We start from the raw sequence: 25,216 nt of genomic DNA on the forward strand, positions 1-25,216 counted from the left end.
TTTTTGTGTTTAGTTGATAAAATAAGTAAGTTTTTTTTGTCTTTGTTGCTATGTTAAAACAAGGTAAGGTCTACAAGTGGTAAAATAATAAAGGCGTTTGAGTGGATTATCGCCTGGTTCATTACAGTTGGTTGAATGTTCATTACCGCGATGTTTTGGGGTTAATGGGTCAATGGTCAATGTCAAAATGATCACAGGACTGAAAATGGAACAACCCATTATGGGTAATGCATGTGTTACAAACATCTCTTGTCTGAGTAGTAATAAACTGGACGCCATGCGGCAATTTGATTTAAGTCAGTTGTTTACAGCCGAATAGACGATATAGCTTCACCTTCTTCTTTGTTTACCTGTTAATCAGATCGAGGTATGATAGAATTAAATGCTGAAAACTATACCAAAATGAGGTAAAAATAAGAAACAAGTTAAGATAAACCAAATAAGGGCAATGTCAATTGATACTATAACTATACTAACGTCGAGAAAGAGTTTAAAACGACAGGCATAACTTGTTCAACTAGTGTTTCTATGCGCAAAAAGTAGAAAAACATCTGGTGAAACACTAACTTACATGTAGTATTGATTGAAAACATAAATCTCTACATGAATTTTCTACACATGTGTAACAAAGCATTTACATGTCTGTCATTTCTCAGACATATTCCCCCCCCCCCCCCCTTGAATGTGTACGCGGGTTTGATTCTATACTAGTGGCTGCTCAACTTGACATTGTTGACACTGATAATGTAAATTCTAAAATTCAAAGTATGATATGTTTATTTCGAAAAATTCGTCAGTATTAAGTAACTTGTTAATGATTTCAAGATCAGTGGATGCTATGCCATGTACCTTTTTGACCCAATCAAGTACAGAAGAGTAGTTTCCCTTTAAAAATAGCTTTTATCAATGCAGTTCAAATAGAAGCGTCTGTCAAAATAACACTAATGTTTGATATTTATTCACATTATATTGGAAAAAAGTTTCAATGTTTAAAATGATTGATGGACATAAAATTTCATTTTAAACAAAATCGTGAATATAACAACTGATTTATTCCTCTGAAAACATTCTTCATACAATACTTAGTTCTATCGTCTCGTCCAGATGCCTTTATAACTAACTCTGAAATGTTATCTGCCCTATAATCTACAGTCAAAATATCCATTATAAAATGTTGACAATTCAGAAGTCCAGGGCACAGAGCTCATGCCCGTTATTGTTAGATCAATGCTGAAAATGTTATACTTTCAAGTTTCAGAAGTATGAAACCTGATACAAAACGAATCTCTATCGTTAGGGATTTCACGTTACACGATTTATATTTCCACCTTCAACTGCTTTCTTAGAAGCACCATCACCACAAAACAAAATGACCACTGAATACCTACTTTTACACTTATACCCTTACTGGCCTGTATTATTTATGTTATTTATCATTTTCAAATTTATATTTACCGCCAATTAGAGAAACAATTGATATAAGCTCTGTTTCGTTTTTGAGCGACCCGATATCAAGAATAGTTGAAATATGACATTCAGGTAAAGAGTAAAATCTATAAAAGTACATATCTGATCATCGTGAGGGTGGCGATGAGTTTGTTAATATCTTCTACTTCATGAACTTCAAACTTTTATTTGACTGAATCTCCGTTGGAAGGTTATGCAACACTTCATGACATTCTGGCTGCTGCTTTCCTTTGGCAAAACCCATTGTGTATGAAACTGAACCTATCAGAATGTGTTTCATTATTTTAGAATAAGCTTTGACTGATTTATATGGAAAATAACATTTAATGCAGATCATTGGCTCAGATAACAACAATAACAATATCAACATGCGAATTTGAGTCCAAGAACAAAACAGCCTCGTCAGACAGCAACGAGAAACTTAAACACAGTACAAAATGATAGGGAAAGGCTCATGGACCAGGGATGTATACAAAATATGCTCAATAAATGTCGATATTGCTCTTGAATGCTTAAGCACTGCAATTCAATAACACTGTTTTATTTTTTTCATGAGAGAATAGGGAGAGATTTAGTGAAGTATTTGAAAAAATAACATTATATTGCCAAAAAGATATCCTACATTTTAACATAATTAAAACATGTAGCATTTACAATACTCTACATAACAATCTAATAAGATATTGTTTGATACCAGATTCAATTCAGACTAGGTGCACTAAAAAACCTCCAAGCAGGCACTATTCAGTTTAGATAAATGTCCATCAAAATTCAATATGAAAAACGTAGTTATTTGAGTCAAAATAAATCCTGGCAAATTCCAAGGCCGCTATATTTTTGTTGTAGGTTTAGGGGACTAATTTATACCCAGAGGACATGGAAAATAACTAAATTGATTTGAGCAGTGGCTTAATCCGACCATTTGTCAGTATTTTCAAACAACAGAACTGTACAAATCTAATTAAGGAATACAGGGGAGAAATTGTAACAATTTATGTTCTGAAATGTGTCAACAAATAGGATTTTTATAACAAATTAAAACTTAGTAGCAAGGTGTTTCACCAACATCACTTTAAGCATATTCATTTTAACTGTTTGGCTGTTCTTAGAATTTAAGTGGAACAAAAATGAAATATATTTGATTTAAAAAGTGAATGTTGCAGGCTCGGTTTGACTGAGCCTGTTCATGGACGGTAGTTGAAATGGATGCTACCGCCCAGGCCCTCTAGCCCCGGGTTGAGCAGAACTCAACATTTACACATGCTACAAGTATAAAAAAAATAAGAGACATCCGCAGATGTGTTCATACGGCGGTGCGCATGGAACCTTCAATGATACACTAGCGTGAAATTCCATGAAAAGCGGCGTATGGTCCCCAGTTAATCAAATAAGTTTGCCCTAAACGAGAAAATAATGGACAGGGATTGAAACTTTATGACAGATGTTTAAGAATAGTATAAACCCACGCACTTTTAGCATTTGTTATCCCTAGTCACTACGTTTGAAAATACTACTTTAATATCCCTTCTGTAACACAGAACACAATCGAGCAAAATAATAACTCTTTTGTTCACGAGAGGAAATGAAACATGCAACATCCATCACGCCTTCTACCACCGCAGAATTCGAATAAATGAACTACGATGTAGTTGTAGAATGTAACATGGACCACAGTAGCTCAGGGATACGTGTTTTCCGGCCGCTACACGGCAGTACAAAACTTGTAATGGTTTATAAAATCTATTAGAAATATCATCTTCCTTACAAGGCAATATAATACACATAACAAAACCTGTATGAACAACTTTGCCAATTTTGGGAGGGGTTATTGATGTTTTAATATACAAATGGTATATTGCCAGAGACTTTTATTGTTAGAGTTTGTTTCTTTTAACATATTTTACTTCCGTCTTGCTTAATACGTGCAATGTCCATATCTTTGTATGAGAAACATTTTGCAAATGATATATATATATAGAGACTTTTCCTCTCCAGAAATGTAAATTGCTTTTCTGTTCTTTTATCCCTGGCTTTGGTTTATATCTTCATACATATACTAAATTATTCTAGTTAAATCGATATATTGTATATTACTGAATGTTTTTTGAGGTAAAGAACCTTAATCAACTGTGTAAACTGTCATAAATTAATCTTGAATAAAAATCAACCGAGAGAGTTTTAATCGACCTTTCACTTGTCTGTTCTCATGATTTGGCAGGTTTTCTGATTAACACGATATTGTTTTTTGGAGGAAATATTTATAGTTTCATGCATGGGTGCTGATTTCTCTTAACTATGTAAAACCCATTTTTATAAGCTCGACTATTCGAAGAGCTAATGTACTTACTTGTGCGTCGGAGTCTGTGCCCTCGTCCCGATTTGATAAAGTTTTTGTATAAAAGCTGGTATCTCAGTAACCACTTGTGGGCATGGATCGAAACTTCACACACTTATTCACAGTGTTGACCTGGCATGCATTGCCTAAGATTCAAAACTCTACTTCACACTAACTTCACACATGTATTCACTGTGATAAGTTGACTAACACCGCAAAGGTTTTATAACCCTACTTTGTATTTTGACTAAATTATGCCCCTCTTTCGACTTCGCGGATTTTGGTTAAGTTTTTGTATGTAAGTTAGTATCTCAGTACCCACTTATGTGAATGGATTGAAATTTCACACACTTATTCACAATGATGACATGGCATGCATTGCCTAAGATTCAAAACTTAAAACTTCATGCACTTGTCCTCTGTGATGAGCTGACATGTATTGTACAGGTTCCATAATTCTTTTTTACATTTTTACAGAACTGTGCCCCTTTTTCGACTTTCATATCCATCCAATTGACAAGGCTGTCGAATAGTCGAGCGTTGCTGTCCTCCGATAGATTTTGTTTTTAAAATGAATTTACCCTTTACATATAGACCACATACGTATGGCAAAGTTAAAAAGCGGCAAGATCGGGAAATATTCCTAGGTTTGAAAAAAATCAGCAGACATTTAGCAACTGAATTAAACAATAAAAACAGTTAAAGTCATTACTTTACTCTTAAAGAAGTTTACCCGTGTTAATTGGTGATTCGGGAATGTAAGAAATCTCGACAATGCCAGTGTTTTCCTTGTCTAATAAGCGAGAGCGTTTCAATAAAACGGTCTTTCACTATGACTAAACATCTCTGAACAAGAAAGTTAAAAAAAGAAACTAAGTCTGAAACACGCCAATTGATACTTTCACAGAAGCTTGAAGATGTCATTTAAACTACTTTTTACAGATTTTATTATTTGTTATTCTTAGAATAGTATTCAAGTTTTGATATACAGATATCAAAAATGGTAATCTGTTGAAACATAAATATTTTGTTTTATTGAAACACAAAACATGTAATAGTGCTGCAACTTTTAAAATGATAAATATTTATAAGAAACATAAACCAAGGAAAGTAATACAATAAAAATCAAATCAAATTGAAGCAATATTTGTCAGAGAATGTTACACAATGAGTTATACATGAGTCTGTAAACTGTCCTTGTATTTTAAAAACACATTTCTGTACATAATCACACATATGATGATATAGTTCATTGATACTCGTCGTAAAGTTAGCTATTGCTATTTCTAATGATCGATCTTTTTTCTGTGAAAAATCTTTGTATTCACTGATGTCTCATAATTTTTCATCCATTGACATCAACTTCCCTGGCTACTCCTTTGACAAAGTTATATACGGCTGAAAATGAAATTCAAAAGTTAAAATAAAATGGCTACTCATATTGAAGCGATGATATAAATGCACAGCTTGGAATGGTTTGAGATACTACAATCAGATTTCAAAATGACGAGTTCATGTCTTAAGCAAGTCGGTAAAAAGTGTAATTTCAGAAATTCAACAGTTTGTAACTTACAAGTTATAAGCTTTTTTACAAATGGTACGAGATACAACAAAGAATCACGTGGTTAATTATAAGGATGAAACATCTGAAAGGAAATGATCTACAACTCTTTGATAAAATGAAGTAATGTACCTGTTTTGTTTCTGTCTGAATAACATCGTCCAAATCTAAAACAAGTTTCTTGAAAATTGGTCTTTCATCTGGCGTATATTTCCAACATTCTACCATGATGGAATAGCTGTAAAGAAATAAACCATCAAACCTACTCCTGACAGCTTAGAATACCATCTTCTATTTAACATATATAATAATAAGGCGTAGTCCAAAAGTAGTTTTTGAAAGACTCACGCATGATAAATTTTGCCAAATGATGATCTGAACACTATTTGATGATTGAACGTTCTTTCTTCAGATCTATAGTTATGTCAATGCGAATACATCTAACAGGGCACATACTGTGTAACGCGAAAGCAATTTCTAAGAACAGTTTTCTGCTAAATGATATTCTTAACAATAGTTAACAATATGAAAATGCTTTTCTTTAGACCTTCATTTGTCCAATGTCAAAGACATTAAATTTTCTCTCAATAGATATATGATTTTGTTCAGTTGATTTTATTCAATTAGAAGTTCTATAAAAATTCAGTGCTTACATATCACTAGGACAAAGAGATGGCTGTGGCATTATATATCCCGAGTTATGCATGGATATTAACATATCGGGTAGAATGCCCGGGTATGGACTGCTGCCGAGAGTTACCATCTCCCAGAGAAGAATACCATAAGACCACACATCACTTTTAGTAGTATACTTTCCATTTATAAGAGACTCTGGACTCATCCATTTGTACGGTAGTCTTCCCTTAAATAGAAAGCATTAAATGTTCATGCGCCTTTTTAAATATATTAGGTTGCCAATACGTGATGCAATACGTACTGAATCAACCGATCATATGGCATAAAAAAATTGTTTTTGAAATGCTTTTTTAAAGGCAAATTTGATTCAATAGATTAATACCTCATGTACTTACTTAAAACTAGCGATACATATCCATATTTAAAAACAGTATGGGCCATACCCCTAGTTCTTGAAAGTAGTAGTCCGATTCGTAAATATCACGTGATAAGCCAAAGTCGGATATCTTTGCGATCGGTCCTTTTGAAAGCAAAATATTTCTAGCAGCAAGGTCACGATGTAAAATCTGAAATATAATTAATAAATTTAACTATTTTCATATCGGTCGTTTACCTTTAACTTTAAAATTAAATACTCCATACTTAATAATTCTGAATGATATGTAGTATTTATTATATAAATAATGTAAGTAATTACTATAGGGTATATAGCGTCCTCACACATAATTATACATGGATAATACTATATAATGTTTCATAGGGTAAGTAATAATCTATTATGAAACTAAGTTACTCTCCCAATCCAATCCTTAACTATACAAGTTTGTCTGTCAAAAAGTTTATTTTAGTATAAACTTAAGATGGAAGCTGACAAATTGGTCAATGTTTTATCCAACTCGCTTTGTAATATTTCAAATTTTTCTTCTGTTTCGAGTAGTTAATACTGTACGTTTTTCCTTGGAAATACAATTTAAACTGCAATAGAATATTTGATCGTAAAATATACCAAGAAAATTGCCAGTGTTAACAGGTTATTAAAAAGAGCAAATATCAACGGAACAATTCTTCATGTAGAACCGATGATATGAATAATAACTCTGTATTTATTCTAATTACATCAAAATTGTGTTTTAATTAAAACTAAATGAAGTACTCGTTCTTTTTTCAAATATGAATTCTTGGTCTAGTTTACCTTAAAGGTAAAACGATTTCTATTTGAGGTGCCATGTGCCCACCCCACTCCACACTCCACCTTGGAAATCTACCCCAACCTTTTATTATTTTTTAGTAGGAACCATTCTTCAGACTGGCTAATCTTTGCGAATTTCAAGTAAGCATGGGCTAAAGTACCTTCAAGCTGTTCAAATATTCCATTCCTTTCGCTATTTGCCACATGAATATATACAGCCGTGAACACTGTGACAATAGATACGATTTCTCCTCAGAGCTGTCAAGGTTTTGTATTACGGTTCTGTTTGCTTCATAGTGCTCTCTCAAATACTTCCGTAGGTCTCCGTCCTCAGCCAGTTCCATAACTATTGCACGGGAACCTGACACAAAATAAAATACGGAAACAGAAAAGACGTAACGTTCTTCAAACAAAGTTCTGCCGCTCTTTACAAGAAAAAAGACGGGTTCATATTAATGAGGACTAGTTTTTAACACAAAACATATCAAACGTGAGTGATTCTCGATGAAACGTCATTTTTTCAACAATATTTCAATCAGTTCCAAACCAGACTTGTTCTTTGCAAGTAGCTGCCAACTGCTTATTACAGGAAATAGAAATTGTGAATATAACACGTCTCGCCAGGTCGAACCATCGATTCCCACTTAACCTGCTAGGGTGACTATGCTAGTTCATTTTGGAACAGTTAATTTTATAACGGTATTTTAGCTATATGAAAGAAAATGTAAACCAATCAACGTTTCAGATATGCGTTTTAAATAGTAAACGTAACTTTTACCATTAATTACACAAGACCCGTACACCTCAATTATGTTTTGATGTGAGCCGACTGTTTTTAGACTTTTACATTCTTTCACCAGGCTTTCGACTTCTTCTGCACTTGCATTGTCTGTTAAAGGTAGTAATATACGAGTGAGTAAGTAAGTATTTATATCTGGAATGTTTAATAATTTGGCAGACTTGTAGTTGAATATTTTCAAGTAGAACTTTGAGATACAAATTTACAATATGTTCTTATGTTTCAAATTCATCGAAGTTCAAATTACATCACTTTTTGCCACATCACTACTTGGTTTAAACAATATTTTATTCAACAAATAGCACATTATTACAATATATGTTACAAAAGCAAGGGATCGAGTAGTAAGCTAAAAAGCTTTTTTAGAAACTCTTTCCCGATCCCTACCTCTTTTGCTTAACAATTACCTTTCAGGACATGCTTTTGTCAGCTTATTTTCAATATCATTTACACTTCCTGATCAAGCTGCTTTTAACGTTTGTTTTCTAATAGGTAGACATAACCAACAAGAAACAAAAACTTATATACATCTATTTAGCGATTATGTCGCTTTCAGATATACAAACATATATACTATATGGGAATACCTTTTATTCTTTTTATGGCCACTTTCCTTCCGGTATTGTTGAAGCCACCTTCAAACCCCTCGTATACTTCACCAAATGCCCCACGCCCTAGCAGTTTCACAAGCCTTACTTTACCATACAAGGCGAGTTCCGTAAACCCTACATCCTGTTATACAGTGTTACATTGTAGTATTCGGGTATGTAAAGCACTTTTATGCGCAACGTTTCATTTACAACTGTGACAGAAAGCATACAAATCAATATGAAATTGTCAAAGAAAATCATAATAAACAGTTCGAAGACCATGTCGCTTTATGTAAGCAATTCAAATGATCAACAATCATCATCTGCGACAAATTATAGTGAAATAATTAATAATATCTGGATATATGAAAGAATGTGGGAAGCAGTGTTTTTTTTTTAATATTGCAGAGGCAAAATGGAAATAAATATTAACGAATAAAACAGAACTAAACTGAATTAAATGCAGAATATCTGTGAATGGCGAATATTGTGCAAACGGGAGAAAATTATTGCTGAGGGAGTAAGTGGCGAAGTTGTTACAAGGTTGGACTACAACACTTTCAGTGGTTACTTGGATGGACTACTACACTAGCAATGGTTACCAAGTTGGACTACAACACTAGTTGTGGTTACCAGGTTGGACTACAACACTAGTAATGGTTACCAGGGGTTGGACTACAACACTAGCAATGGTTACCAGGTTAGACTACAACACTAGCAATGGTTACCAGGTTAGACTACCATACTAGCAATGTTTACCAGGTTGGACTACAACACTAGCAATGGTTACCAGGTTGGACTACAACATTAGCAATGGTTACTAGGTTGGACTACAACACTAGTAATGGTTACCAGGTTGGACTACAACACTAGTAATGCTTACCAGGTTGGCCTACAACACTAGCAATGGTTTCCAGGTTGGACTACCATACTAGCAATGTTTACCAGGTTGGACTACAACACTAGTAATGGTTACCAGGTTGGACTACAACACTAGCAATGGTTACCAGGTTGGACTACCATACTAGCAATGTTTACCAGGTTGGACTACAACACTAGTAATGGTTACCAGGTTGGACTACAACACTAGCAATGGTTACCAGGTTGAACTACAATACTAGCAATGTTTACAAGGTTGGATTACAACACAAGTAATGGTTACCAGGTTGGCCTACAACACTAGAAATGGTTTCCAGGTTGGACTACCATACTAGCAATGTTTACCAGGTTGGACTACAACACTAGTAATGGTTACCAGGTTGGACTACAACTCTAGCAATGGTTACCAGGTTGGACTACCATACTAGCAGTGTTTTCCAGGTGGGACTAAAACACTAGTAATGATTACCAGATGGACTACAACACTAGCAATGGTTACTAGGTTGGACTACCATACTTGCATGTTACAAGGTTGGACTACACACTAGTAATGATTACCAGGTTGGACTACAACATTAGCAATGGTTACCAGGTTGAACTACCAACTAGCAATGTTACAGGTTGGACTACAACACTAGTAATGGTTACCAGGTTGGACTACAACACTAGCAATGGTTACCAGGTTGGACTACAACACTAGCAATGGTTACCAGGTTGGACTACAACACTAGTAGTGGTTACCAGGTTGGACTACAACACTAGCAATGGTAACCAGGTTGGACTACATCACTAGCAGTGGTTACCAGGTTGGACTACATCACAAGCATGGTTACCAGGTTGGACTACAACACTTTCAAGGTTACCGGTTAACTACAACACTAGTAATGGTTACCAGCTTGGACTACAAACTAGCAATGGTTACCAGGTTGGACTACAACACTAGTAATGGTTACCTGGTTGGACTGCAACACTAGTAATGGTTACCAGGTTGGACTACAACACTAGAAATGGTTTCCAGGTTGGACTACCATACTAGCAATGTTTACCAGGTTGGACTACAACACTAGTAATGGTTACCAGGTTGGACTACAACTCTAGCAATGGTTACCAGGTTGGACTACCATACTAGCAGTGTTTTCCAGGTGGGACTAAAACACTAGTAATGATTACCAGGATGGACTACAACACTAGCAATGGTTACTAGGTTGGACTACCATACTTGCAATGTTTACAAGGTTGGACTACAACACTAGTAATGATTACCAGGTTGGACTACAACATTAGCAATGGTTACCAGGTTGAACTACCATACTAGCAATGTTTACAAGGTTGGACTACAACACTAGTAATGGTTACCAGGTTGGACTAAAACACTAGCAATGGTTACCAGGTTGGACTACAACACTAGTAATGGTTACCAGGTTGGACTACAACACAAGTAGTGGTTACCAGGTTGGACTACAACACTAGCAATGGTAACCAGGTTGGACTACATCACTAGCAGTGGTTACCAGGTTGGACTACATCACAAGCAGTGGTTACCAGGTTGGACTACAACACTTTCAGAGGTTACCCGGTTAAACTACAACACTAGTAATGGTTACCAGCTTGGACTACAAAACTAGCAATGGTTACCAGGTTGGACTACAACACTAGTAATGGTTACCTGGTTGGACTGCAACACTAGTAATGGTTACCAGGTTGGACTACAACACTAGCAACGGTTACCAGGTTGGACTACAACACTAGTAATGGTTATCAGGTTGGACTACAACACTAGCAATGGTTACCAGGTTGGACTGCAACACTAGCAATGGTACCAGGTTGGACTACAACACTAGCAATAATTGCCAGGTTGGACTACAACACTAATAATGGTTACCAGGTTGGACTACAACACAAGCAATGGTTACCAGGTTGGACTACAACACTAGTAATGGTTACTAGGTTGGACTACAACACAAGCAATGGTTTCCAGGATGGACAACAACACTAGCAATGCATACCATGTTGGACTACAACATTACCAATGTTTACCAGGTTGCACTAGCAATGGTTATCAGGTTGGACTACAACACTAGTAGTGGTTACCAGGTTGGACTACATCCTTAGCAATGGTTACCAGGATGGACAACAACACTAGCAATGCATACCAGGTTGGACTACAACACTAGCAATGGTAACCAGGTTAGACTACAACACTAGCAATGGTTACCAGGTTGGACTACATGATTTTCAGAAGTTACCAGGTTGGACTACCACACTTGCAATGTTTACCTTTTTGGACTATAACACTAGAAATGTTTACCAGGTTGGACTAAAACACTAGCATTGGTGGTTTCCAGTTTAAACTACATTGCTAGCATACCAGGTAGGACTACAATACGAGCAACGTTTACCGGGTTGGACTACAACACTAGCAGTGGTTAGCAGGTTTAACTACAACACTAGCAATGGTTACCAAGTTAGACTACAATACTAGCAATCCAGGTATGACTAAAACGCTAGCAGAGGTTACCCGGTTAGACGTCAACGTTAGCAGTGGTTACCAGGCTGGACTACAACACTAGCAGTGGTTACCAGGTTGGACTACAACACTATTAGAGGTTACCCGGTGGGACGTCAACGTTAGCAGTGGTTATCAGGTTGGACTACAACTCTAGCAATGGTTTCCAAGTTAAACTACAATACTAACAATCCAGGTAGGCCTACAACACTATCAGAGATCACCCAGTGGGACGTCAACGTTAGCAGTGGTAATCAGGTTGGACTAAAACTCTAGCAATGGTTACCAAGTTAGACTACAATACTAGCAGTCCAGGTAGGACTATAACATCAGCAGAGGTTACCCGGCGGGACGTCAACACTAGCAGTGGTTACCAGGTTGAACTACAACACTAGCGATGGTTACTAGATTGGACTACAACACTAGCAATGGTTACCAAGTTAGACTACAATACTAGCAGTCCAGGTTGGACTACAACACTAGCAGAGGTTACCCGGTGGGACGTCAACGTTAGCTGTGGTTATCACGTTGGACTACAACTCTAGCAATGGTTACCAAGTTAGACTACAATACTAGCAATACAGGTAGGACTACAACACTAGCAGAGGTTACCCGGTGGGACGTCAACGTTGGCAGTGGTTATCAGGTTGGACTACAACTCTAGCAATGGTTACCAAGTTAGACTACAATACTAGCAATCCAGGATGGACTCCAACACTAGCAGAGGTTACCCGGTCGGACGTCAACACTAGCAGTGGTTACCAGGTTAAACTACAACACTAGCAATGGTTACTAGGTTGGACTACAACACTAGCAATGGTTACTAGGTTGGACTACAACACTATCACAGGTTATCAGGTTGGGCTACAATCAAATTGCGCTGACTCCAAATGTACTTACTCGACATGACGGGCTCAATCGAAATAAACACAAAGTCCCGGCCTGTAGCCTTCTATATTTAATATAAATAAAAGCAAAATCTCAGCATACGATGACTCGACAGCAATTTTAATCCCTTTTGTTTCAACACTGTTCGATATATGCCTTTTTTAATGCATCTCTTACTGTTACTGTACAGTTTATTTGTATTTGATGTTAGAAATATGTATTTTTAATGTATTTCTCATTTATTTGTATTCAATGTTAGATATATGTCTTTTTAATGCTTTTCTCACTGTTTCTGTACAGTTTATTTGTATTTGATGTTAGATATGTGTCTTTTTAATGCATTTCTCACTGTTTCTGTACAGTTTATTTGTATTTGATGTTAGATATGTGTCTTTTTAATGCATTTTTCACTGTTTCTGTACAGTTTATTTGTATTTGATGTTAGATGTACATCTTTGTAATGCATTTCTCACTGTTTCTGTACAGTTTATTTGTATTTGATGTTAGATATGTGTCTTTTTAATGCATTTTTCACTATTTCTGTACAGTTTATTTGTATTTGATGTTAGATGTACATCTTTGTAATGCATTTCTCACTGTTTCTGTACAGTTTATTTGTATTTGTTATTAGATATATGTCTTTTAAATGCATTTCTCACTGTTTCTGTACAGTTTATTTGTATTTGTTATTAGATATATGTCTTGTTAATGTATTTGTCACTGTTTCTGTACAGTTTATTTGTATTTGTTATTAGATAAATTATATGCCTTTGGCTTACCAGCTTACTTTCCTGATTGTAGCTATTTACATGGGGACTACCTGGTGATACAGACAACCCGGATATATCTGTCACAGATTGCGGTCTGTAGTAATGTCTGTTCTCTGACACCTGTGAAATAAAGTGCAAAGAGCAAATCGTATCAAGAACGCTCGTTTTGTTCAAGTGTATACATTTTTCAATTATAAAAAATGTAAATATGCATATTTAAAATAATAAAAGATGATAGGAAATGGGAGATTTGCTGGAAGCACATAGCACAAACATGTAAGCTTATACCATATACTGTAAACCTAGAAATTGCTTCGCGCAATTTAAGTTAGCGACTTTCGCGGTTGATGTGTAGTATCCGTGAAGTTTTGTAGCCGCGAACCAGCCAGCTACTATAAAAACGCGAAAGTTTGCAGTTTTCATTATACATGACATCAATGCTATGATTTGTCGTTTATAATTATTCTAAGCCGGTAATAGAAACCTGCTTTGCATCTGAAAAGTTTGACATGATAGTTTTATTAATTGGGATGTTTTTATAATGTAGAAATCTTTTATTATAGTATATCTATATTATATACTTTAATACTTATATCACGGGCAAAAATGTGTTATAAACAAATACATCGTATATGGGACAATATGCAAACATTTTATTTGAATGGAAATAAGTAAATATGTGAAACACTGACAATAGTAAAGTTGAGCCTGTTATTTTAATCCCTTGGCTAAGTTTCCGTATCAAACAGTATTTTTTATTGTTAAAACACTGTCATCTGCTCAGCCATTGTCCAGTTATTATTATTATTATTATTATTATTATACCAGATTTTAGTTATCACAGGGAATAATGCTTATGTTTGTTTGATTAAAAACATCCGTATAGACATATTGCTTCTTGTACTACTATACAGTGATTTGTGATTACAAACGGTATATTGTGTAACGTGGATTTCACTCACGATCTCAAAGTATGGTAGATTTAAAATTTGTTAGGGATAAGTGACCAATTACAAGTATTTGCCCAATTTATGTGCAGCCTTTCCTGTAATTTTACCTGCGACCGTTTGTTTTGTGCTTTAGCTATTAAGTTTTAGCGTATTTCGCGACAGGCGTATTCCGCGAATCTTTGTAGCCGCTAAATCGTCTGTCGTCATTAGAACGCGAAATATAGTGTTCGCGAACGTTTCTAGGTTTACAGTATTGCTTTTGAAGGATATTTTAAGCCGGTGCTAGAGGGAGGTAGGGATGTTGCATATTTCATTACTATTCATGAAATGATTCAGTCAAACCAAGTTTGTCTTTGTTTCGATTGGTCGCGTTCTATGCTTCCAAAATATCTTCTTATAGATTTTATCATCACAACATAGAGATATATAAACATTACATTGAAAAATGAAAGGAACCCAACTATATACTAACTTGACGAATATATAGTTCCGACAACGTGAGAACATTAAAGGTGAGACATTGTTTCAAAATTCAATCTGAAAACATTTATTCTTAATAATAGTGTTATTTATGAACATCGTGCTGCGCTAAGAAGCATTGTAAAGCAATGAGTGGAATCGTCTGCTATCTTTCCTACAGGTCCACTCTACTCTTTTTATTTATTTGAATGACTTATTACATATGAATTTTTTTCTCAGCATAAACCTTGCTTGAAGTATTATCATGTATTTCAAAGTTTAATAGGATTTTACGGCTGATTTAATACATTTGTTATTACTGACTTGTCATCTTACATATGAACCGCACCATGAAAATACCAACATAGTGCGATTGCGGCCAGCATGGATCCAGACCAACCTGCGCATCCGTGCAGTCTGGCCAGGATACATGCTGTTCGCTAACGGTTTCTCTAATTGCAATAGGCTTTAAAAGCGAACAGCATGGATCCTGACAAGACTTTGCGGATCCATGCTGGTCGCAAATGTTGGTTTTCTCATTGTGCGGCTCATATATTTTGTCCTGACTGTATATCTACACGCATACCTCTCTGATTTACCGGTAAGTTTAAGTAAAGAATATAATCTACCTTAAAACGTTTCGTTTTTCTCCCTGCCTTCTTCCGACACAACCAAACTACTAATACCACACAAGCTCCAATTACAACTACAATGCAAGCTAAAATGATTCCGACGATTGCCAACTTCGGTCCTGAAATATAACAACCCACTGAAACACACTTTCTCTTAATTACTTCGGCCAAGATAAATTGTCTAATGAGTCGTAAGGTACAAATGAGCATTTTAAATATTAAGCCACACTTGGCTAAAATTTTCCTAGGATTGTATATCTTTTTTATGTTTAGAAAATGTATAAACCAGTACACGTTTTGATCGTCGGACGAAAGAAAACAAGAAACTACTTTTAAAAATAGTCCATACTGCTTCGGTTGAATCGAAGTGGTAACTGATATGTAATATGGTGTTTGGTCAGTTTTTTGGATAACCTATATGTTATGGACACGATAGGGAAAAACATATTGACCTTTTACATCAGTGTGACTTTCATCTTTCAGCTTGGAGTCTGAGTTTTGTATATGACAAGTTATTTTATTCTGGGAAACACTTTTGCAAACAAATATTAAAGCCAGGAACAGTACTTCTGATATTTGACCTCCATGTGTGACCTTGACCTTTGAGCGAGGGTTCTGGGTATTGCGTCTGACACATTGTCTGATTATAGGGAATTTTTTTTCAAGTAAAATTCAAATTCCTTGAATGATGGTTGAGTTACAGAATGGACAGGTAAAAAACCTTGTTGACATTTGACCTCCAAGTGTGACCTTGACCTTTAAGCTAGGTGTCTGCATCTTGGTCATGACTTATTGTCTCGTTTTGGGGGAACATTTGTGCAAAAAACAACAACAATTAAATCCATTCATAAATGGCAAAGTTAGAGACCGGACACGCATCGGGACGGACGAACGCTGCAACTACTATAAGCCGCTTCAATGCAGGGAGGCTGCGGAGCGGGGCGGGGGGATGCATAAAAACTGACCATAAAGCTTATGACTACATAAATATATAGGTTCAGGGTTACTAAAAGGAAAAATATATCACACTCACCATCGACATTTGAGCAAAGCTTACAGCTAGAGGTAACCCAATATACCCACGAGTTTTAATACCTTTTAAACACCATTAATGGGTTTAGAGAACCCAATCACAGTTTTTGTGGAAACATAGTTTTTTGTGAACGGGTAATAAATGGGGCGGAAGTTGGAGTGTGTTGGGGTGGGGTGGGGGGGGGGGGGAGGTGATCGGGGCAATTCTAATTCTCTGTCATATTTCATATAAGGGAATGAAATTGTTTTGAAGACAGTTATCACAACTCTATACCCCAGTTTGCTCAAGCTGGATATACGGTCTAATATTTAAAGTTCAACCCTTTGCTGGAAATCTTGTCCAAGACTTGACGAAAAGTAAGTCAGTTTATCCCCTTTATGACTGCAAGGACTACACTCAGATATGTTTTGTATGTTTATAGTTTAAAAGACTTTTCAAACATTTATTATTTTGTTTTAATGCCATAAAGAAGTCATAAACTTTTGAAGAGTTAAGCGAATGCAATTTCATATAAAAATTAAATTCCGTTACACGTTTTTATTTTGTTAGCGAAATATTCTGCGGATACCACTGCTTACCTATCTGTGTCTGTTTCTTTTCACATACTAAATCTTCCAGGTCAAATTGAAGCATTTGTATGTGTTTCGGTTCATTACATACAAGGTTTCCTGTCACATTATAACTCTGAACCAACGTAATCATCCAGTAGAGGGAACAGTCACACCGCCAGGCATTTCCTCTAAGCGTGTCTCCATGTACACTCCTTTAAATATGCAGAAATAATTTCGTATTTTGCTATAAACGAAAAGTATACAACTTATCTGTATTTCGAAACTAATCGACTTTAGTAGCACAGGCATGTTACTACTAATTACATCGTCATGTCACTATACTAATTATATCGTCATTTTACTACTAATTACAGCTTTATGTTACTACTAGTAACATCGTCATGTTACTACTAATTAAATCGTCATGTTACTACTAATTACATTGTTATGTTACTACTAATTAAATCGTCATTTTACTACAAATTACATCGTCATGTTACTACGTTGAACGCTGACTTTAAGATATATTTAGAAATATTTATACTATTCCTCTTTGTATTTTCAAATTTTATGGCAGCATAAACAAAAAAAGTTTCCACCCCATATCTCATGTAAAATACTTCCTTTTTGTTAATGACTACATGTCTAATATACATTCTTGGCTTTAGGTAAGGACACATATAACCTAACGACATTTATGTCGTCACCTTATTGCAGTTGGTGGTGAATGAAACAATTAACAAATTGTTTGCTCTCAAATAACAATATGTGTCTTATTTTCATAGTTTAAATCATTTTAACCATACTCGAGACTTCTGGTGATTAGTGGTAACATATCCTCGTGAAGGGTTGCCAGACTGTTGTTTTGTAAGGATCTGAAATAAATTCAAAAGAGAAAAGTTTCTATCGTGTGTATCATCAAACGATAGGTGTCAGAATGGAATAAACATTTATGATGTTAAAAATTAAATAAAATACACGGAAAGTCATAGAAAAAGCATCAATATTTTGTGTTTGTGTGCTACATTTTTCATTCTTTAACAAGTTCCTGTAGTCCTGGCTGCTGAACATCTCTGAAATGTATACAATATCAACCTCTTCACAATGAAAACTGAAATTTTAACGATATAATTTATTTCTATGATACTGTAAATATAAATTAAAATTGACCTTGCTTGCAACTGTATAAGACTGAAGGTAAAATTTCATACTAATGTCTATTTTACGGAGGTGTTATGGTATCTTACAGTTTGAAATTGAGTGATTCCGAGCCAACAGAGACAAACGCATCTCCGGCAATGTAGTGCAATCTGTTATTGTACAAGAAACTGAAAAACAAAAGTAAAAATAAACCAGTAAGAATTCATAAATCAATTTAACAAGGATATTTTATACTGAACTGTGCCATAGGATCATATCAATCAGTTGTCTACCATATACCGTTCATTTTGTATCGCAAAACTATATATTACTTTATCCCGTATCTACTAAATATCAGCCAGTATGTATAGTCTTAAAACTGAGCACATATCTCAAACATTGAATATGTTTTGTTACAAATTCAGCATTTTTGTTGTACTTTTTAGGATATATGCTCAGTGTGTTTAAGATGACTGGCTGATATTTGGCAGGGGGACTTAAACTTCAAGAGTCTGTGTGTCAACATTGATAATGCAACAACACTGATTCGTCAAAGTAGTTTTAAAAGTCAGATCAAGTTAGGAATGGAAGGGGATATTAAAGTAATGAATATGACCGTAAGTCTGTTTTTTGCTCAGGTGAGTTTTTCTGATAACTCGATGTCCGGCGTCCGTCGGTCGTCTGTCGTCTGTCTTTCTGTCGTCTGTCTGTTGTCTGTCCGTCAACATTTAGCTTGTGTATGCGATAGAGGCTGTATTTTTCAACTGATCTTCATGAAATTTGGTCAGAATGATTATCTTGATAAAATCTAGACAGAGTTCGAAAATGGATCGTCTGCGGTCAAAAATTAGGTCACAAGGTTAAATCAAAGAAAAACCTTGTGTATGCGATAGAGGCTGTATTTTTTAATTAATCTTCATGAATTTTGGTCAAAATGATTACCTTGATAAAAGCTAGGCCGTTTTTGAAAATGGGTTATCTGGGGTTAAAAACTAGGTCACTAGGTCAAATCAAAGAAACATTTTGTATGCGATAGAAGCTGTATTTTTCAATTAATCTTCATGAATTTTGGTCAGAATGATTGCCTTGATAAAATCTAGGTCAAGTTTGAATATGGGTCATCTAGGGTCAAAAGTAGGTCATAAGGTTAAATCAAAGAAAAATTTTGTGTATGCGATAGAGGCTATATTTTTCAATTGATCTTCATGAAATTTGGTTAGAATAATTGCCTTAATGAAATCTAGGTCAAGTTTGAATATGGGTCATCTTAGGTCAAAAAGTAGGTCACTAGGTCAAATCAAATAAAAACATTTTGTATGCGATAGAGGCTGTATTTTTCAACTGATCTTCATGAAATTTGGTCAGAATAATTGCCTTGATGAAATCTAGGTTAAGTTTGAATATGGGTCATCTTGGGTCACAAAGTAGGTCACTAGGTCAAATTAAAGAAAAACATTGTGTATGCGATAGAGGCTGTATTTTTCAATTGATCTTCATGAAATTTGAACAGAATGATTGCCTTGATAAAATCTAGGTTGAGTTTGATTATTGGTTATCTGGGGTTAAAAAGTAGGTCACTAGGTCAAATCAAACAAAAACATTGTGTATGCAAAAGAGGCTGTATTTTTCAATTGATCTTCATGAAATTAGGTCAGAATGATTGCCTTGATGAAATCTAGGTCAAAAAGTAGGTCATGAGGTCAAATTAAAGGAAAACCTTGTGTATTCGATAGAGGCTTTCTTTTCAATTGATCTTCCTGAAAGTAAGTCAGAATGATTGCCTTGATGAAATCTAGATAGAATTTGAAAGTAGGTCACTAGGTTAAATCAAAGAAAAAGATCGTGTATGTAATAGAGACTGTATTTTTCAACTGATCTTCATGAAATTTTGTCAGAATAATAGCCTTGATAAAATCAAGGTCAAGTTTGAATACGAGTCATCTGGGTTCATAAATTAGGTCACTAGGTCAAATCAAAGAAAATACTTGTTTTTTCCATGATATCTCTAGGTCAAACATGTTTACACTGTTATGGTGTATTATGGTGTGTTTCTCAGGTGAGCGACCTAGGGCCATCTTTGCCCTCTTGTTTTTCTTCTTAAGCGCTTTAAACAGCAAGTTTTTATTACAATTTTACAACTGAGCTGAAACAAACACGTATAAAGTAGTGTTTTGACAAAGTTGACTATTGCCCGAAATAAATATCCATATGCATTTCCATGAGCTTATGTTTATGTCAATTTATTTATAAAATGGGTAGTTATACATTTTGTTCAAACACCAAGAACATAAAAGCCTATAGACCTACATATTTGCTTTACATCAAATGTGATGCGTTCTTATTCCAAAAATTCAACAATAAAATATAGAATTGATGAGGATGGCACTCCCAGCGCCATAATGCACGAGGGACATTATGAAGCTAGTGGTGCCATTATAAGCATGAGGTTTTTTTCATTTTATATTTTCGCTTTATCTTCATTTCAGTTTTCATGTTTTCTAGAAGCTGACACATACCAATATCATTATCGAAATCCAAGATCTATTTTCATATTAAGTGTTATTTTACAAAGGATTTAATTAATACCACCAGGGCAATAAACGCAGTTTTAGTTAGACACACATGACCAATTATTCATAAGTGATATTATCCAAAAACATTTTATGTAATACTGTCAAAGACAGAATCGAAGTTATGACCACAGCAGTGTAAACTGATACAGTAAATGCGTATTTATGCATATTTTTCAGTTCATAGATAATCCTAACATCCGATTGAGTACATAGCTGACATTGATAATAATGATTAATTATTCATACAATGTCTGTTAATGTTTCGTGCTGAAATTAACAAACTATCACATGCATCTGAATGTGTTAACAGATTTGTGATTTGAGAGAAATGTTATGTCAACCATGGTGATAGCGAACATTTTTCTAGGGTTCAGAATATCTGTCAGCATACTCAAATGCATGTGATATTTATTTTACTACACCGAAAAATATATATTATCAATTAAAGAGAAAACTTAATATATGTTTTCTTACTCATATGCTATTTTAGTGGAGCAAAGTCATGATGTTACATGGCTAACATTAAATTTTTTGGTTTATAATGAATATTGGCTGTGCATAAATTGTTATTATAATCTTCAACTTCCATAAATTGTCATATTCTTTTTCCTTATGTAAAAATCATGCAGTTTTAGAATATTATCTGTCCATATATACAATAAGGAACGCAAACCAAATACAATTTATTGGTATTTCTAAAGTATTTTTTTATTTGAATCTTTTTAAATATATGGGTTATTATTGAAAATTCATGAAACATACATAGTGATAAACCGTATTAAACGTGCATTTTAAAGCGGAACGTACATTTCACGGTGATAACAAGAGCAACGCAATGCGGAACAATATACGTCCGAGGGTATGACCTTCGAGCCCTAAGTGTGACCTTGACTTTGAAGCGGGTCATCCGAAACATGCGCTCTACACGTCGTCTCAATATGGTGAACATTTGTGTCAAGTTTCTTTAAAATACTTCAAGCAGTTCAGGAGGTACAGAGCAGACATGAAACAAAGTCATATGACCTTTAACCCCTAAGTGTGACCTTGACCTTAAAGCGAGCCACCAAAAACACGTGCTCTGCATGTCATTTCAATGTGGTGAACATTTGTGTCAAGTTTCTTTATAATCCTTAAAGGGGTTCAAGAGTTACAGAGCGGACACGACACTGCTAACGGACGGACGGACAGACGGACGGACGGACACCGGCGTCACAACATAATACGTCCCTTCGGGCGTATAAAAAAATGCATTTGTAAACGAAATGTGATAAACACTCATTTGTAAATATGCAACAAAGTGTGAAGATAGATTATAAATATTGTGAGGACTTACACTGTTTCAAGCTTCGGAAGATTGCAAAACACAGATGTACCGATCTCTTCTATGTCATTGTCGGAAAGATCTCTACAATTAAATACATATACTTGTTTTACATTATTGACAACTTGGAAATTTACCAACAATATGGCAGTACTTTCTCAATAACAGTATATATAGACTTCTTTAATTCTATGAATGTAACTTTTATTTCAGCGAAGACCAAAACTACTTTCAATGCATTAGGCACTAAATTCCCAGCGTTCTCTACTTGCTTTGTCAAGCGATAAGAATTACACATTTTCTAATTCAATTTGATTTTAAATAACATTTTACGCAGTTTATACAGAGGCTTAGTACATATACAATACTCACATGGAGTGTAATTTGCTCAAATTAAGAAACGCATTTTCTTCTACTACCTGTATACGGTTGTTTTCAAGCGATCTGTAATCACAAAACAATCTACATATAAACAAGAATATGCTAAAATTGTTTATACTATTTTTAACGAGTGTAAGACCTCTATCCGTTCTCCCTATCAGACAGAGACATTAATCAAAATGAAGTGTATTTATTTTCTTTTAATTCACTTGAAATATATATTTATATACGACAGTTGCTCTGAAATTGAAGATGCTGAGCATTTCTTAACCAAAGAAAGCACATATTGATAATTGCTGATTTAGTTTCCAAAGGGGAGAGTTGTCGCTTTGTCCGTCCATTGCTACCTAAGGTAGCAGGAGGTGCGGCCCACGATAACAGAATTCCTTCGTATTCACTTCGTAACCACTTGACACTTTAGTTCCTTAAGTGGTCTTTTTTCCACCAATTGAATGACCACTTAGTACCAAATCATGGGGGCGTCCGTCACTTTAACGACATAACGCTAGCGTAATTCAAGGATATGCTGATGTCATATTATGTCGTTTATTTCGCATGGACTCGAAAAAATAATGAATTCATTGCATCAGAGGATATGCTGAGTGCAAGAACCATAATTCTAGTTTGGGTATTTGTCAAATACAGTTTTGTATTTCGTTTTTAGTTATTTCTTGTCCGGATCATAGCTTTAAAAGCACTGTTGAATTTCAGTGAAACATACATGGAATATAGAGAGCAATGTGTATCAGAAAGTGCAGTGTTGCTAACACAATTCTATCTTAAACCTTGTTTTAGAACTATCACGTTTTATTTTCTTTACCGAAGAATAATTCAAAACGCACTGAATACATTTCAATAAAACTTGGAATATAAATGAGAGGAAGCGCTGAGCACAAAACAGTACTTTCCGTTATGAATAAAGTTTTGATTTATTTCTCTTTTTGTTCTAACACTTTCATATTTCAACTAATGAGCTCTAAGTGAGAGCGTTGAGTGAAATAAACATAATCCTTCCTTTTCTGCAAAGTTTTCTTCTTCGTAGCACTACTTCGTTAAACAAAATTAAGTGTTCCTGTGGTAATAAAGTGCATTATTGAACAGATTTTATTCAAACGGATAACCAACATTTACTACAATTTAAGAAACTTCACGGCATAAAAAATATTCTTCTGTTGGATCTCTGTCAAAATTTTTTAGAGAATTTACTCCCATTTCAAAGAATTATAATGTAATTTTGGGGTTTTGTTTAATTTTGCACCAACGTTTCAGTTATGTAACGACAAGCAGTTAACCTTTCAAGTGTTCCTGGATTCTGTACCTCTATTCTTACTGTTCTCCGCAAGTTACTGCCAACTATTCTACATGAATCAGCCTGGTGGAGGACGAATGATTTTCTACAATTTCTTCTATCAAATCGTCACGGTGAACATACGCCTCGTTGGAGGGTCGAACTAACGACCCCACTCTCCGTAGATCGGCGCTTTTCCTATTGAGCTAAGCGGGCTTGCATAGCAATTACGTGCCTTGTATAAGATCACTTGATAAAATTGAGCCGCGCCATGAGAAAACCAACATAGTGGGTTTGCGACCAGCATGGATCCAGACCAGCCTGCGCAGTCTAGTCAGGATCCATGCTGTTCGCTTTCAAAGCCTATTGGAAATAGAGAAACTGTTCGCGAACAGCATGGATCCTGACAAGACTGCGCGGATGCGCAGGCTGGTCTAGATCCATGCAGGTCGCAAACCCACTATGTTGGTTTTCTCATGGCGCGGCTCAAATATGTCGAGAGGTATCTATGCCTAGTAATTCAGATTGTATATTGAACGGATATTCTATTATAATAATTATTATTACAGGTAATCAAGAAACGGTTACATAATTATGTTTCTGTAAGTATCCATGGCGCTATTTTAAACCATGATTTGATTTTGATAACTGAAGATTTATGCTGCTTTTTACGTATTAACAGCGACGCTGCTACATTTCACTTTTAAATAAAAGTAAATGTTTTATATATTACATCGCAACCTTGCCATGACATGATGCAAGATGTATGAAGTACCAGAATGCCCTCTGTGTAGATGAATGCATTTTATAGAATGCATCGTCGTGACTTAGGTCAACCGACCTTTCTTCTCTTTGACAAATAAGCTTGACTTGTATGTGTCCAAAGCGTCCCTTTATTTGATCGGTTTGCGTATACTTGTGTAAATGTTTAACAATGTCTAGATGAATATTATGCATTCATTCAATGTTCTTTTGATTAGAGGGAATTCAGTCACTTGAAGGTGGCTGATTCTGTCATTTGTACTTGCACGAAAATGATATATAATGCAAAAGCTCTTATGAAGTAGTAACGACATCCTGCATACTTAAATCGATCGAAGTCATTGTAATATGCCTTATTTCTGGTAGTAAAACATTTTGGTTGAACGAAAATTTCACATAGGCCTAGTCATCCGGAATTACTGTGGGTGTGCAAAATCCCATACGTGTGGCGTTCAATAAAGTCTGTCCCTGGCCCAGGCAATTGATTGAAAATTCAATTAATGTGT

The 25,216-nt window shown here is 35.2% G+C and overlaps 1 protein-coding gene across 1 annotated transcript in view; it reads right to left on the reverse strand.

Moving 5' to 3' along the window:
* Window positions 1–4,709: 4,709 nt before the first annotated feature.
* Window positions 4,710–25,216, reverse strand: part of LOC123529063 (fibroblast growth factor receptor 2-like) — a 31,734-nt gene continuing 11,227 nt past the window's right edge. Inside the window, exons 5-18 of the mRNA XM_045309258.2 lie at window positions 22,652–22,723; window positions 22,292–22,363; window positions 18,493–18,573; window positions 18,052–18,120; window positions 17,273–17,457; window positions 15,659–15,780; window positions 13,630–13,740; window positions 8,575–8,719; window positions 7,967–8,077; window positions 7,350–7,549; window positions 6,443–6,565; window positions 6,017–6,225; window positions 5,496–5,601; window positions 4,710–5,200 (exon numbers count right to left, since the gene is read on the reverse strand). Of these exons, the coding sequence (XP_045165193.2) occupies window positions 5,174–5,200; window positions 5,496–5,601; window positions 6,017–6,225; window positions 6,443–6,565; window positions 7,350–7,549; window positions 7,967–8,077; window positions 8,575–8,719; window positions 13,630–13,740; window positions 15,659–15,780; window positions 17,273–17,457; window positions 18,052–18,120; window positions 18,493–18,573; window positions 22,292–22,363; window positions 22,652–22,723 (1,633 nt within the window). The 3' untranslated portion in view covers window positions 4,710–5,173. The remainder of the gene's footprint in view (window positions 5,201–5,495; window positions 5,602–6,016; window positions 6,226–6,442; window positions 6,566–7,349; window positions 7,550–7,966; window positions 8,078–8,574; window positions 8,720–13,629; window positions 13,741–15,658; window positions 15,781–17,272; window positions 17,458–18,051; window positions 18,121–18,492; window positions 18,574–22,291; window positions 22,364–22,651; window positions 22,724–25,216) is intronic.

The sequence above is a fragment of the Mercenaria mercenaria genome, chromosome 13, assembly GCF_021730395.1.
Source record: "Mercenaria mercenaria strain notata chromosome 13, MADL_Memer_1, whole genome shotgun sequence".
NCBI lineage: Eukaryota > Metazoa > Mollusca > Bivalvia > Venerida > Veneridae > Mercenaria > Mercenaria mercenaria.